The following is a 17,500-nucleotide window of genomic DNA, read 5'->3' as shown; positions in this document are numbered from 1 at the left end:
GACATATCTAGAAAAAGAGGAACGCTCTCCACTTAGATTGCACACGAGCGCGCGCACACACACACACACACACACACACACACACACACACACACACACACACACACACACACACACACACACACACACACACACACACACACAATTTCTATCTATTGTTGTTATTTTATCTAACAGTGTATCGATACGTGGCAGTATTGTTCCTGTAACATCATGGGCAAGGCCAATATAGACAAACTGTATTAAATCCACAGAGTAGCCAATGACAGACTGTTTGAGGCTGTCAGATATAATTCAGGATAATGACAGAAATAAACACCCAGTGTGCACATCATAAGTAGGAAAGCCAGAGTGCGAATTTAACTCTTATTCCCTGCGAACTTAAAATATGGATGTGCACTAAAACTGCCGGGAAATAGCTATATTTTATTAACATGATAGGGTATAATTTAATTGTTTTCAAAGCCATGATGATAAACCACCACCAAAAAGACCACTAGAGTGCGCCATCGTAACACTAAAACCTTCAGAAGAAACCATGTTTGAAGGATGGGTAGGTGACGTCGCTCCATTGATTCACAATGGGAGATCAGCGGCGCGCCATCTGTGCTCAATCCTGTTCAATTCGTGCTTGATCGTCTAAAACCACCATCGGTCTGGGCAACGGATCGTATACAGACGCCACGCACAAAATCTCCGAATCAAAATCCGACCTAGTGAAGCTGCGTAATGGACGATGGTTTGCATTGAGCCTAACGGTTAGCAGAAGCTATTGTAAACAGACGAGGCCTGGTTTAGCGGTGACGTCATAATCGTATCCTTTTTTTTTCACGGTCTCGTGTTATAACCAGCTGAAGGTAAGGAAACCCATTTGCTCCGTCGAAATACCCAAATAAATGCTTAAACAATGCTTTTATATAAAAGTCGATTAAAGTCGCTCGGCAGAGACGTCCATAATAACAATGTCGATCTGGGAGTCGATCGGTCAGCATCCCTGTGTTGGCTGATCTGAGTGAACGGGTGGGGATGTAGGGTTGATCAGGTTTTGGAGGTATGGAGGAGCCGTACCTTTGGCTGCTTTGACGGTCAGCATCAGTGTTTTGTATTCAGTGCGGGACGCAACCGGGAGCCAGATGGAGCGGAGAAGGGGGGAGACATGTGAGAATTTTGGCTGGTTGAAGACCAGTCGTGCCGCGGCATTTTGGATCAGTTGGAGAGGCTTAAGTACACATTTAAGGCCTCTTGTAAATGTGATCATTTATACGGATGTTGTCAGACAACCCTTTCAACAAGTGTCACTCAACAAAAAAGCACATATTAAACTTACATACAGTACTTCTATAGCTCTTCAAACAGCTCTCACAAAACCTCTCCCTCTCTCTGTCTCTCCATCCCTTCTATCACTCCCTCTACCCCTCACCTCTACAATATCTCTCCATCTCTCCAATCATTCCCTCCACTCCACTATGTCATTCATCACAACCTCAGCTCTGCATCTCTTTCCATCTCTGTCTCTCTGTCAGCCAATCAATTTGAGCTTTTCTAACCCTCCCTCTCTCTCTCTCTCTTTCTCCCTCTATCTCTATTCCTTCTCTCATTTCAGTCGTTCATCTGCTGACCTACTAAGGGATGTGTCTAACATCTGGAGTGTCTATGGAATAGAAATGAACACCATGGGCGCAGAATCAATATGGCTTGGCAAATAGACATGAGCATCATCATCGATTGGTGATTGATAGTCTAGTTCAGGACAGGTGTGTGTGTGTGTGTGTGTGTGTGTGTGTGTGTGTGTGTGTGTGTGTGTGTGTGTGTGCGCGTGCGTGCGTGCGTGCGTGCGTGCGCGCGTGTGTGTGCGTGTGTGTATGTGACATGTGTGTGCACGCGTGGGCACACGTGCGTGCATGTGTGTGTGGCTGCCTGGTAATATATCCCAGTGGGTGATGATAGACAGTGTGTTAGCCGATTATGCTGTGTGATTGATTATGTGACAGAAAGTTGTAGACACCCCCCTCTACAATGTGTTTTTAGAAGTAGTTCTTTCACACAAGGTTTGTGGCCCCTCAAAGTGTTGTGTGATGATACTAAGGGTCATGAATTCCATTTAAGATTATGGGAAGACAATGGGGCTGTCACGATTCTGAATCAAAATGGAGATTGATTACAAGCTGTCTTAGTAAGGACAGCTTGACAGCCGTCCTTGGTTCTGGTGACTCATACTGTCCTCTTAATACGTGCAGGGCCGTGTTTTTGTTTTGTTTTGTTTTTCAATTACTTTTTTCATTAGTGTGCGTGGTTGCCCTAACAGGGCACACTATAGCACTTGATATTTATTCTTTCCGACTTAATTCTTTCCATCTTTCCAGATAAACTTTATTTTGCCGTGGTACTCCTCACACAGTTTTGGTGGCACGCACTTGGGCCATTATGTCAAGTTTATTTTAATGTATTTATTGGTGAATACATTTATTTTCATTGACTTGAATGGTAAAATATGGAGATGACTGACATCATAGATGTCTGCAGTGTTGTATAATGGTGTTTTTTTCCCCCGGCGGGACAGTCATTTAATGACGTCACGTGCACATGACCCCCCTTACATTTAGAGCATTAGGAATCACCAGAACCAAGGACGGGTGTTTTCGATGAATCTAACATCTTAATCTTAAAATTGAGTTTTAGTCCCTATATTCTGGGCATATCATAATTTAGAACATAGAAAAAAAACAGATGAACTAGCTTGTTATATTTTTGCTATTCGACGTGCAACAAAGTAAATAAGGTTTAAGTGATAAGGATAATAATATGAGAATCCTGCTCACAGTGTTTTAGGAATAGGGGAAGCGTCTGTCCCTTAGCAGTTAGCACCTACTGTACAATACAGATCTTGTCTTAGGACAGCTTTTGGGACATCCAATGGTGGATGAAATCAGTGATATTAGTAACACGCTACACGCACGCACACGCACACGCACACACACACACACACACACACACACACACACACACACACACACACACACACACACACACACACACACACACACAGCCTGCCCGCTGCCTGTGTCAATTAAACATAGCCCCAGTCCACAGTGATTAAGTACATTTAATAATTCACACATGAACTTTAGTGGGAGTCACTTCAGCATCGCCATGGAGGATCTGAGGTCCTGTGTGCGTGTGTGCATATGTGTGCGCGTGTGTGTGTGTGTGTGTGTGTGTGCGTGCGTGTGTGTGTGTGTGTGTGGGTGTGTATGAGGGAGGGGCAGGAGAGGGGGTAGACCCCCACAGGGTGAGAAGGCAATTAGCTGCTCTCTCCAAGTGGCGCCCAGCGATAGTGCAACACTGGTACAACACACATAAACACACAGACACACACGCGTGCATGCATGTGTGTGCGTGTGTGTAATGAGGACTAGATATCTAGCTTTATGGGCAGTGCTATTTCAGCCTATTTGTATGTTTAGCTACAGTGGTCTACACAGGGCAGGCTCTGAGGAGCGGCACGTGTTGACTTTCTTCAAATGGAATTATTCATAGTATAATCACTATTCGTATGTCTCACATGTGGTGGTGTTCTGTCTACTCTAAATGGACTGTAATCCTACAGATATCCATGCAGTCCAGCTGTAAACATTCTGTTATTATATCGTCACTGTTGGGCAGAAACCTTGTATCTCCAAGTTTCAAGTTTGTACGTTTTTGGTAAACGTACAAGTAAAGGCCTGCTTCATCATACAAGGTTGTCGCACAAAAGTAGTGAAAACAGCCGATCTACGGTGCGAGGCGTTGTGCGTTTGTAGATTTGCTATTTTCACTAGATTAGTTCATTTTTTAAATGACAAATACAAAACAAATGGTCTTGGACATACAACATTTCCACCCGACAACGACGATATTATTGTGTGTTGTGTTATATATATAGTTATTATGTAGCCTGTAAGGACCATAAGTATCTTTGTCTTTTGGCATCCAGAAGGCCAGGAGAGTCTGTATTTTCTATGAAAGTTGAGTGACTTCAAATCCTTTTGTGTCTAAAATGTGTCCTTCCAAAACATCAGTGACTCAAATGTCTCTGTCCTTCCTGTGTCCCTCATGTCCCTGACAGTAGTTGTTCTTCCATTCCATTAAACAATAACTTTTTGCAGCCCCCCCTCCCCCCCTCCCTCCCCCCCTCTCTCTCTCTCTCATTCCTTCCCTTGTGTAGAAATGAGCTGGTTTCCTGGACCTTTTTTTTCCTTTTCTTTTTTGTTAAAACTGTTAATTAGGCTAATTGAAGAGAGGCAGGACACGCCAATGACTCCTCCATAATCAGACACAAGAAGAGCCGGGAGGGGGGGTGGGGGGTGGATGGATGACTGTCTGTCTGGATGGATGGATGGATGGATGTCTGGATGGATGGACAGAGAGAGAGAGAGAGAGGGGTATGGGAATGACATGGGGAGCTTGGAGGAGGGGTAGAACAGGATGGGGGGGTGGAATGGGGGGTGGGGAGGGAAGGGTAAAAATAGACATGGGGGGGGGGGTATAGGAATGGGACAGGAAGCTGGGTAGAGGGGGATGGTGGAGAGAGAGATGGGAGGATGAGTATGCAGCCCATGGCAGGATGGGGGGATGATGTGAAAACAATGTGGAGGAGTGTGTTGCGTGTATGTGCGTGCACCTGCGTGCGTGTTTCTATGTTGGAGGGGTACTGCTGATGGAGGATAAGAAAGGGGGATGGGGTGCCTTTAGGGTGCCAAGAGAGCCAGAAATGGAATGAAAGATGTTGGTGGTTGGCAAAATGGGAGGTGGGGTGGGGATGATGGGGGTGGAGGGATGAGGAGGGGAGGAGGGGAGGGGAGAGAGAGTGAAGACACTGAAATGGGGGTCTCGGCATCTCCTTCTCCTGGAAGACTGCACCTTTCAACTAACGCAGGGGTCTTCAACGTTTTCAGTCCAAGGACCCCTTAGTTGAGAGAGAGATGAAGCAGGGACCGATGAAACTCCATATACCGGTAGTTTCATCTTTTGACAGCACAATGACAGCACAATCATCTGTGTATTTTGGATTCTTGAACCGCCAATACTTGATAAACTTGACCTTTCACTCTCTAGTTAGTCTGCTCTTTTTCCCCTCTACCCCAAAGCTATTTGCCGAAAATAGACAATCTAAAAGCTCACAACGCCTCGCAGCGTTGTGAAGATCTGCTATTTTTTGGCTAAAGTTCTCCGAATATGGATGCTAGGTTTCAAGTGGTTAATATAGAAAAGGAGGAAAAAAAGGTTTCTATTACACAAAGATTTGAGGACCCCCTAGGGGTCCCGGGCCCCCTGTTGAAGACCCCTGAACTAACAGACTGACGGCCACAGGAGGGTCACTGTTCTGGTTTGGAGAAGTATCGATTTATGATCCGACTGACGAGAACGCGTTTCTGAAGGCAGACGGTGGCGTGAGGAGCGGCTACGGAGGGCCAACAGGGTTATCAGTGCCACACTGCAGTCAGCAGATAAAACCATTTCAAAACCTCTCCGCCTCATCCGTATCGAAAATACATTGGATGAATGACGACCCCGCCGTACAATGGATATTGAACGGGTACAAAATGAAATAAAATGAATACACAGGAAACTGCAGAATCAGACATAAAAAGTTAAGTCAAGAGGTTTTTCAAAAAAGATCTGTAACAGCTAATATATAGTAGGGCATTAACGACTTGTGATTTTTGCAAGTCAACTCGACTCAGTAAAAAGTTGAGTTGAAGTCGACTTTATCGTTTGATGACGCCGAAGGTCGCAGTTTACCATGAGAAATCAAATGTCACAGCTTGTCTCTGTGTGTGTACACATGTTTACAGTCTATGGGTTGGTTCCCTTGACACATCACTGTAACATCACAGGTGATATCACAGGTGACATCACCCATGTAAAAGTCCATACATGGGTATTCCCCAAAATATGAAGATCCCTGATGTCATCGATATATATCACTGGCCAAATGGCCAAGACGTGGCCCATATCTGTGTGGCTGGTTCAGATAGGGATCTCCATGTATGGGCATAAAATATATTGTATGTTGTTATGTCATGGGAACCACTCTAACAGAATCCCATTTTATGCCCATATATGGAGATACCTGATGTCATCAATATTAAGCCCATATCTAACAGGACTTCATATGGGAATGCCCATATATGGAGGAAGACAAGCCCATATCTGTGCGGCTGGTTCAGACAGGGATCGCCATGTATGGGCATAAATGGGATACAGTACATGGATCTCCATATATGGGTAACTGGTCCGATACACATCACTGGCCAGATGTCGCCCTGAGGCGTCTTACTAGTCTACAGAAGGGGGGCTAGAGCCCGTAGGAATCTGATCAATTAAGTGTAGGGTTTAAAACCCAATATAAGTCTTACCTGAAGATTCATTTAAGTTCCATTCAGGAATAGGCAGCTCAAATGTATATTTTATTTCATTGCCTTGCTCATACTATACATAATAATATAGTTAAGCCCTTGGATACCATGGCAACTACTATGAAAACCCTGCAGCAAAGGGGATGAGGTGAATACATGCCTCAGTACCCAGGCTCATGCAGGCAGTTCCCATGTTCCTCATAATCAGAACAAACCTGATACGGGTTTAACAGTGACATTAAAGCAAGTTCATGTGCTCAAAGAAGAATAAGTACTATATGTATACTATATTAATACTGGACTAACTGAGAGGGGGGGGGGGTGATAGAAAGCGGATCTTAGAACCTTCGGGTGAAGGTGAGAGAGACAGACAGACAGACAGACAGACAGAGAGGGATACCTTTATAGTCTTGTCCTGTAGTACTGATGTGCATTCTCTTCTGACATTCTCCACAGCTCATCAGAAAACGGGTCACCGCCTCTCTGGGCAGAAACGCATAGGTTTCTGCTATCTGAGAGAGAGAGAGAGAGAGAGAGAGAGAGAGAGAGAGAGAGAGAGAGAGAGAGAGAGAGAGAGGAGGTGTTTAAAATGGTCTCACAACGATCATCTACACCAGCCAAGACAGACTTTTTAAAATGACATTTGTGAACATAATCTGAAATTATTTAAAGGGCCACTTCACCTCTGGGACAACTAGATCTTATTTTATTGTTGTTTGGGACACAATCAACACAATCCTGAGTTATTTTTTTGTGTTCAATCTGTGTTTTGAGATATTTTAGTATTTCAGCTGTGCTAGTGATGCGTTTTGCATCATATGATGCAGCATGATGATGCAAAATGCATAACTCAGGATTGTGTTGATTGTGTCCCAAACAACAATAAAATAAGATCTGGTTGTATCAGAGGTGAAGTGGCCCTTTAAACATTTCTGACCATTTCTGAACCTTTCTGTACGTTTCTGAAATGTAACTTTTTTACATTTTGGTGACCGAAAATATTGCCTGCCAATAAAAGTGTTGTAAATGTGCCACTTGGAAACATGTTGACAACATTGGGATCAAGAATGATGCAAGTTGGGAAGGATGCATGTTGGTAATGTATGCCCCGCTATAACTGTTGTAGTTATTATAGTTGCTGTTCAGTGGTGCAGTTGGAATTATTTTACTGGCGGAACGCTATTTTAATTATGTCACGTGCAAGCGAAAACACACGCGCTGACCAGCATTATGAAATATAATGTTTTTGTTTGATGTTTGATTCATTTCAGTTAGGTTTACGTGTAGTAGTTTAAGCGAGACATTCTAAGAATGTTGTTTTGTTTTGATTTAGTTTTAGTCTTTGTCACATTTTCAAGCAATGGTAGGATAATAGAAGGCATAGTTCAATCGGTGCCTGAATTAAGCCAGGGACAGGCAAACACACACAGGTTTTGAATTGGCTCCTCTGATGGCCCCAGTTTGAAATCCTGTGTTTCAATACAGTTAGTAGTGCTGCGATCTGCAGGAACCAGTGTAGCTGTCTGAACCTAAGTCGCGCACACGCGCACGCACGCACACACACACACACACACACACACACACACACACACACACACACACACACACACACACACACACACACACACAGTCTATGTCACAATGTATGTATTGACTTATGTATTTATTGATTACGTTATTTATTGACTTATTTATCTGGGTATTTATTTTATGTTTTGATATGTACCAGATTTAGGACACTATTTATATTGTATGCTGATGTCACAAACCCAGAGTTCAATATAATAATATATACCTATTTTGTCCCACGAGGGAAATTAAGCATTTCCAGCCCAACCCAGCTGATTCGCTGGCCACAAGGAGCGTGTGAGCAATTAGGGCTTAAGAGTCTTGCTCAGGGACACACATCGACATTGCTACCCTGGCCTGGAATCGAACCAGGGACAACCAGGGGCTCTGGTTCCCCAGGCGGGCTCCCTAACCATTCAGCTCACCTCAGTTTAGGAATGTGTAGATCTTATCTCTGGGCACATACTTCATTTTGATCATAGCTTTATAAATTATTACTAATGCTTATATGGTGTCATTTGCCTCTACAGTCTAGTGGCACTATTTTGGAAGTTCTTAAATATTTTTAAACTGTTTTTTTTTTCCTACCCTCCAATGGACACAAATACACACACAGGCATGAATGCACGCACGCACGCACACACACACACACACACACACACACACACACACACAGTATTTAACCACAGGCAGTGAGCAGCCTTGTATTGGTTTTATCGCAGGAATTGAATCTGCATCCATTTGCTTACAGGACACCCCTGCGAGGTATGTTTGACTTTACATATGATGCACTGTGTGTGTGTGTGTGTGTGTGTGTGTGTGTGTGTGTGTGTGTGTGTGTGTGTGTGTGTGTGTGTGTGTGCACATATGCGGCCTTGGCATACGAGGGCATGAACAAGTCATGCGATGATGTGTGAATATTTATGATGCGAGGTATGGACAAAGACACAGAGAGAGATGATGAGGTGAGGGGGGGAGGGGTAGAATAGAGAGAGAGAGAGAGAGAGAGAGAGAGAGAGAGAGAGAGAGAGAGAGAGAGAGAGAGAGAGAGGAGGAGGGGGCGTCTTGTTGTACTGGAGGGCGCAGCAGAGAGAAATGTCAGCCACAGCCTACAGGGGCTCCAGAATGACAAGGTGCAGTCCCTGTGATTGACCAAAAGAGGGCAGTGTCATCAACAGAGAGCAGAGGACAGGCCAGACTGGGCCTGGTGGGGCTGGGGTCAAACCATTAGTCAGTTCTGTCATCAGGTGGACAGACTTCAAAAAAGTACAAAGTAAACATTTGATACAGAAAAATATACATATACACATAATTATGCAGAAAATGTATACGTCATTAAAAGTAGAGCCGCTGCTCCTACACTTGGAAAGGAGGTGGTTCGGGCGTCTAGTACGGATGCCTCCCGAGCGTCTCCCTAGAAAGCACGTCCCACTGGGAGGAGACCCCATGACAGAGCAAAGACCAGATGGAGGAAGTGGCCGAGGAACGCCTCGGGATCGCCCCAGAGGGTGCGGATAATGTTGCTCAGGAGAGGGAACACTGGACATCTCTGCTGGAACTGTTACCACCGCGACCCAATTCCGGATAAGCGGTTGAAGATGGATGGATGGGTAATAGACCAGTCAGAAAATGTTACGTTTTTGTAACCCTATCTATTTTGTTTGTGAAAAGCAAGTCTATTCTAGTTTTGGATTGATTAGTGATTTTCTGGTGGGATGGTGTATTAACTGTGTGAGCTGTTTGAGGCTTTTCCTACCACTTATGTCATTTCTGTTTACATTCACGTCCCCGAAAAAAATATAATTTCTTTGTTGCAGACATTAAACAATGCTTTTAGCTGATCATAAAAGTAAACCTCTGCCGTTGGATGGCGATATAGGCAGATCAGAATAAAGGATATTTCAGTTGATAGTGATCCACACCAACACACTCAAGCTGAACCTCCTCTGGCCATCCGATCTGTCTGCATTGCAGGGTGTTTTTAATGTACAGCAAAGGCCCCCAACCTTAGGTTTTTTTGTTTGATTCCTGTTGGAGACCAGTGTTGCATCTCTCTCTCTCTCTCTCTCTCTCTCTCTCTCTCTCTCTCTCTTTCTCTCTCTCTCTCTCTCTCTGCCTTTAGTGTCCTGTCTCTCTACTATCCTACATATCCAAATGAAGCAAAAACTGAAAATAAATAAAGAAATCATGCTGTCCATGTATATTTTCCATTTCAACGCTCTCTTCTGCCTCCAGACCTACTTGTACAGTACATGACTTGGTTAAAAGAGTTTGGTCTGGGTCCAATATGATGCATGGTGACAAGCAGCAGGCCGTTAATGTAATATTATAAACTAGGCCCCTACAAGCTATTGCCGTTTAACAAATGGTTCTGTAGCATTCAGTTTACTTTAAAACATTTTAATTTAATTTAAATGTTTTCTTATTTTATAAAATGTTTGTTAAAAAAGAAAGTCAGAGGGCAGATAGAGAGGAGACAAGATGAGAATGGGATTGGAACTTTCTCTGATCCTCGCCACTTTAAATTGAGCATACAGTAAACTCAATGCACTAACTGGTTGAGCTACAAGGCACTTCCACTATTAGAACATTTTAATGGCAGACAAAGCAATGATGCCATTGTGTGACCTTCCTCAGGAAAGTCACAATCTAAAAGCGTTAACGAGAAAGTGCAAGACAGTGTGGGGGAATATTAGATTCACTTTATTGGCAGTCTGACAAGGAATGTTCCAGTGGTATGTGATGCACTGAACACTAGTGACAATTGACAATAGTCAGTTATCTCATGGCTACAGAAAACCACTAAGGGCTATGGTCACACCTACTGTAAAGCCCTTTGCACACAGGACAGTTGCGTTTTTTTCGTTTGCGGCATGAATAAAACGCATTGGATTTGGTGTGCAAGGCTGTGCGGAATCGGCGCTGCGGATCCAAAAAGGAGTCATGAAAGGAGTGATGAGTTTTTTACCGCATGCGACAAGACGCACGAATCGAACTGGGTTCGATCGAGAAAAAAACGCACGGCGGCAGCCACTCGTCGCACGGCTAATTCGGAGCCGGTGTGCATGAGGTCATAGAGAATCATTGTTTTCTTTTCAAAAAATTATATTGTCCGTTTTATCCGTGCGGTTAAACGCGCCTGTGTGCAAAGGGCTTAACTTTGTATCTGCCAGGGCGCATCAAGTAGAGAAAAAGTTTATTTGAAGCAGATAAATACTCAAGACCATTGCAGCTTTTCCCTCTCTGTCCAACCAGATGAGACATGTAGAGGGTCCTGCAATCTATTCCGCTTTTTTTAGGCTGCGCTGACTGCACAAACCTTGGGCTGTTTCAATCACTTAAAAACTATATACTTGGTTTACCAGGGGTTCCCCAGGGGTCTATCCTTACCCCCCTCCTTTTCCCCTCTTCACCAAATATCTTTGCCAAAAATAGCCGATCTACAAGCTCAAGGCGTGAGATTGAAAATCGGCTATTTTCACAGAATGCTCGCCTTTTATGACATGCCCAGGATAGGGACACTAAGGTATACTGTGTGTACAGTATGTGGTTAAAAGTGTCCAAAGGGACACTGGGGTGTGCTGCAAGCAAGTTGAAAATCTGTCTGTCTCTCCGCCAGTCAGTTTAGTTTCAGTATTCTGACAAGAATGTGAGTGTTTCTGTGTCAGAAAATTAAAACTGGACGAGCGGGACCGACAGCTGTTAAAGGACGATACCTCAGCATTTCACCAGAGACACAAAAAGAGGAATGAAAAGTGAGTGGAAGAGGAAGAGAGAGTTGTGTGTGTGTGGTAACTTCCAGACACACATTATGAAAGAGTGTGTGTGTGTGGGGGGGTCAGAGTCTGAGTGAGTAATAAGAACAGGGAACAGATAGAGAAAGGGGGAGGCAATGAAACAAAGAGAGAAAGGCATTTGTTGATAACTTTGGAAAAATGTAACATTTTTGTCATGAAACAAATTCCTGGTGTGAGTGAAAACACCAGGTGCTCTTCCAAAAACACCCGGCTGGGAATGCTTCAGAGCACTTTGGGGCTGCAACGTTTTATTCAGCCATGGTAGCTATGATATAGATACAGAATATCATATAATATATAAATCCTTTCATCTCGATCTGAGCCATTCAAAAACAATAGCATGTCAGTCTTACCCGGTTTAGCATACAGATACTGTCCTCATTATACGTAAGTAAACAAGCCTTGCCAAGCCATGTGTAGCTGTAGTGTGAGGTAGCATGACGTTCTAGAACTCCCCCCAGCCACGATGTGCAACTACAACCGCTGGACATGACGCTAGCAGGGATTTAGCCTCAATCCAACCCTTGATGCTGAGTGCCAAGCAGACATTGGGTCCCATTTTTATAGTCTTTGGTAAAAACCCCTGCTTTCCAATCTCAGGGCGGACACTCTAACCACAAGGCCACTGGCTGAGCTGGTCATAGGGAATGTATTTAATTTTTTAAGGCTAAGCTAGTTGCGGAGGGCTCCTCAAAGAAAGAAAGAAACGCAAAGGCTCTGCCTCCCGTCGTGTCAAAGCAGTTTTCATTGAATGTTTACAACTTGATGAGAGGATTAAGTGGTACTATCCACACACCATGAGAGTGAACCAGGCAAGTGAAACCTGTCTTGTGTTCTCTCCTCTCCAAGTTTGAGGTCAGTAAATAAATAACAGTAACACTACAATGATGTGTATCTCTCAATCATCTATCTGTGTTGTTAACCGAGGTGTTCTGTAACATTGTGCCTGACAAAAGTGAGAGTGAGTATTTCATACGTTTGATGAACTGTGCACGTGGCGTGTCGCAATCACATGCAATAAGTGTAACTCGACGTGCATTTATGTGGGACAGGCGGCAGTCATCTGGTTTTCAAAATTAGGCCAATAAGGAAGAGCCGTTTCCCCTGCAGTTCTCATTAATGGCCTAGCAGATGTCGCTATTTCCCCTTCTGCTGGCTGCAGACAAACTAAAAATTCCAACTTCCAATGAGATTTTAGCTTGATTATATTACCCGTAGTAAACATTTTCATAAATACTTTATTTTTTCAATGGCTAGTTTAAAGTATTTTTTCAATCATCATGATATGAATTAAAAACATTATGGTCCTGTTAATTTTTAAAATTAATGATAAATTAGGGCAGTGGTTCTCAAACATTTTTGTCGCATCCCTATAAATAACCTTTTCCATCCATGGCACCCCTGACTGTACCTTAGGTTAAATATGTAAGAGAAAGTATGTCACAAGGAAAATAATATTTGTTTCCATTACAATGGATTGAAAATAACATCATTTAACCACTTGAATTCCCCAGCATTCCTATTCTGTGGGGAACCCACGTTGTGACGCGCTGTGAGCTTGTAGATCGTCTATTTATGGTGAAAAGACTTGGTGTATTGTAGGCTGAAAAAGATTGCATCAAGTACAGTGCAACTCAGGTCCGGTGGGGAGAGAGAGGTGGGGAGTGACACGCAGTAAAGGCTGTCAGGATCGGGAGTCGATCCGTGAGTCTGGACCACTAGCCGACCAGGCCGGTGGATTTTGAAGGTCTGTAGAAGCCAAAGGGGCTCCCTTCATCCATATTTTTTTACAGTCTATGGTGTGGAAACAGTAGCCCAATACTGTTATTTGGCCATTCTGGGGATATCATATATGGTTAAATCAATACATTTTATTTTAAGAAAAATATATTTTTATATTAAAGAAATCGGGCTCATGCTCATGGTGCTCCAGCACCAAATCATTTGCAGATTAACATCATAAATCTCATACGGTCTGTCTAGCAGAGTCACTCAAGGGTTCACATTTTAGACTTCAATTAGAGAAAGGAAAAGACAAGTGTTAAAATGTTTTCATTTACTTCTTTCTATCGTTTCATCCATTTTAGCGAGTTCGATTTCAGTGGGTGAGCGCATGCGTGCAAGTGGCTAATATGTCTTTTTAGACACAATGAGCCGACAAATTCTTTATTACTATTTAAAGTAACACTACTAGCCCACATAAGTCACACCTAACCATGAAAGATTGCGGTGCATGTTGGGAATGGGCTTATTGTGTCTAAAAATACATATTTAGCCGCTTGTACGCATGCCCCCAACCACTGAAATCAAACTTGCTGAAATGGCTAAAACGATTGAAAGCAGTAAATGAAAAACATTTTAACACTCATCTTTTCTTTTCTCTAAAACATGAACCCTTGTCCTTTAAATATCTTCATTGAAATAGCCGATCGACAAGAGTTGGTCGCTCAGCTATTTTCTGAAAAGCTCACAGAGTGGGTCGATCTGCTATTTTCTGCAACGTTTTTTTTCTTTTTCTTTTCCCCAGAATACGGATGCTGGGGTTTAAGTGGTTAAGCGCTGGGTATACAATACAACACAATATTTGGTGAAGACGATGAACTCACAGCTTTGTACGTCTTCTTCTGCCCGGCGTGCTTTGGAGCTTTACTGGGATCAGCGCTGACCTCCACATGCATGGCATAGATGATGTCAAAGAAGTCCTCCACCACCGCCACGCGCTTCAGCGACGAGTCCCCTCCAGACACACCGTCCACACACTGCTGGGAGGCACAGAGACACACCAGAAGGGAGAGAGATTGAGAATAATAGACCTGGAACGCATTATTATGCATTATTACTTTAAAGGACAACTTTGTTTTTTTACAACAAGGGTTCATATTTTAGATTGTAATTAGAGAAAAGAAAAGTAGAGTGTTACAATGTTGACTTTATTTTGACTTCAGTGGGTGGGGGCATGCGTACAAGTGGCTATGTCTTTTTAGACACAATAAGCCGGCAATTTCTTTGTTACTATTTATAGCAGCCCCCATAAGTCACATCTGACCATGAAAGATTGTGGTGCATCTTGGGAATGGGCTTATTGTGTAAAAAGACATGCATGTAAATCAAAATCATTAAAATCACTAAAAGGATAGAAAGAAGTAAATGAAAACATTTTAACACTCATCTTTTCTTTTCTCTAATGACAATCTAAAATACGAACCCTTGTTGTAAAAAAAACAAAGTTGTCCTTTAACCATTATTTTATGCTTTAACGATCAAAAGAAAATAGCAGATCTACAAGCTCACAGCGTGGCACTGGCTGTGAGCTTGTATATCTTCTATTTTTCAATAGCTAAAGTATACAATAATTGGTCTTAATGGGTTAATCTACAGCAACGGTCTTCAATATCTTACAGGCCAATGACCCCCTAGCTGAGATAGAGATGAAGCAGGGACCCCCACTACATATTGTATACATTACAATCATGTTGCAGATTAAACCTTTCATGGATTTCATAGATGGCTTAGACTTGTTTGACAGCACTATCATAAGCGATGTGTTGGATTCATGTTAATGTGTATTCTTCAGACATTTAACTGACTGTCAATGCTTAGTTAAATTTACCTTCCACTATGCACTTGGTCTGCTCCTTTTCCCCTCAACAAACCTCTTTGCCGAAAATAGCCGATCTGCATCATTGGCTATTTTTGGCTAAAGTTATCCTCATAATAGGGATGCTGTCCTATCACACAAACATTTGGCGGCCTCTCTGTAGTAAGTCTGAGGACCCCCTAGAGGTTCCGAACCCCCTGTTGAAAACCTCTGATTTACAGTATACACATTATTGCTATAACAACTCACTAGTGACTGCCATATGTACAGTAATTACTCACGAACCCAAACCTCCTAAAGAGAGGACTGCTAGACACAGACCATAACGGAGAGAGGAGTCAGTAGTTACTAAAGAGATGGATAGACAGAAACTCTCTCTCTCTCTCTCTCTCTCTCTCACACGCACGCACGCACGCACGCACGCACGCACGCACTTTCCATTTCCCACAAGGCCATGGCATAGTTAAGTGAACCACCGAGGAGCAAAGGAGAGTGGGAAACTGTGTGTGTTTATGTGTGTGTGTGTGTGTGTGTGTGTGTGTGTGTGTGTGTGTGTGTGTGTGTGTGTGTGTGTGTGTGTGTGTGTGTGTGTGTGTGTGCACATGCATGTGCAAGGAAGTGAGAGGGAGACAGGAGACAGAGAAAGACAAATCTGTTTGAAGAGGGAGGAAGGGATAGAAGAGTGACTGAGTGAGTGAGAAAAAGAAAGAGAGAGAGAGAGGCCTGGATCGCTGGTGTAGCACCAGGCTCCTGGGCTCCAAAGTAGCCTGACAGCGTATCGCAGGTTCGAGTCCCGATCCCGACGGACTTTGATGCATGTCACTCCCCATCTCTCTCCCCATTTCATGTCACACTACTATCCTATCAATAAAGGCATTAAAGCCAAAAAAGAAATCTTTCAAAAAAAGGGAGAGTGAGATATGCGAGGCCAAGAGTAGGTGGTGGACTGATGAAGAGGAGAATATTTGAGAGTAAGGTTTCTGTATGTCCACAGAGAGTCACAAGAACAGAAAAATTACACACACAAATACACACAACTTCTGCTGCTACCATGGTAACCGATAGGAGGCCGACCTCATGGGGCAGGTGAGCCTGTGTCTGGGTGTGTGTGTGTGTGTGTGTGTGTGTGTGTGTGTGTGTGTGTGTGTGTGTGTGTGTGTGTGTGTGTGTGTGTGTGTGTGTGTGTGTGTGACTTGACTATGGGCATCATGTCAGTATTGTACATTTCTTGGAGGAAATACGATTAAATGAAACCGTCTTGATGCTGGTTGGAAATAAACAAATGAACAGACAATTCAGTGACGTAACTGATGTTGCTAGGTTTTCAATGTCCGGGACCCACAGGTGGTCATTCAAATGGGTCCAAGAATTATTTTATGGTTAAGCTGCTTCCAGGTAGCGGACCTGCGGTACAGAACTGTTCATATCTGTCCTACTTGACTGTGTTAACGTGGTCTAAACTGAAACACTGAAATGGAATCTCATAGACCTTTGTATATCAAATGTATCATTGAATATTCCCATTGAAATCCTGAATCTGATTTGACCAATTCAATTCTGATTTAGGTACAACCCTTACAAATGCTTAAATTGCATAGAACACTAGATTTGAACAATAATAGATATATTATTCTATTTGAACATACTCTGGTTGCCTGTCTGTTAAAAACCTATTTTAAGATTTTACTGATTATTTTGAAGGCACTTCATATCTTGACCCATGATGACATTTTAGGGATATTAACCCAAAGATATTAGAGTTTAGACACTAAGGGGTTAGTAACTAAAACTTCAAATCTAGTCTCTCAAGGAGGACAAGTATTCCACCATATTTGAATATTAGAGAGGAAAAAAGACCCAAAAGTAATGCACACATATGTACATATATTTTTAACTGACATTTCTGCTTAGCCACATTCTAGATAGGCTTCAACTAATTAGATTTACAGTGGGACTTATTTCCAAAACTGAAGTGGAGGGGCATGAAGGCATCCACATTATTTTCTGCCGATTTTCAGCACTGATGCACAATGTACAGTTACAGTACAGTTAGATGGAAGCATTTGTGGAAACCAACAGTCTCGAGAGACAACCAGAGTAGAAACGACACAAATCCGGTGGGGACGGACACATCAATG

General features: G+C 43.0%; 1 protein-coding gene across 1 annotated transcript in view; it reads right to left on the bottom strand.

Moving 5' to 3' along the window:
• Positions 1 to 17,500, bottom strand: part of LOC308280804 (nucleolar protein 4-like) — a gene marked incomplete at both ends in the record, with an annotated part of 49,831 nt that overhangs the window by 784 nt on the left and 31,547 nt on the right. Inside the window, 2 exons of the mRNA XM_080755121.1 lie at positions 6,799 to 6,910; positions 14,371 to 14,523. Of these exons, the coding sequence (XP_080611247.1) occupies positions 6,799 to 6,910; positions 14,371 to 14,523 (265 nt within the window). The remainder of the gene's footprint in view (positions 1 to 6,798; positions 6,911 to 14,370; positions 14,524 to 17,500) is intronic.

Source organism: Nannobrachium achirus (genome assembly GCF_963921795.1).
Source record: "Nannobrachium achirus genome assembly, contig: SCAFFOLD_286, whole genome shotgun sequence".
In the NCBI taxonomy this organism is placed as follows: Eukaryota; Metazoa; Chordata; class Actinopteri; order Myctophiformes; family Myctophidae; genus Nannobrachium; species Nannobrachium achirus.
This window is presented reverse-complemented; position numbering and strand designations above follow the sequence as displayed.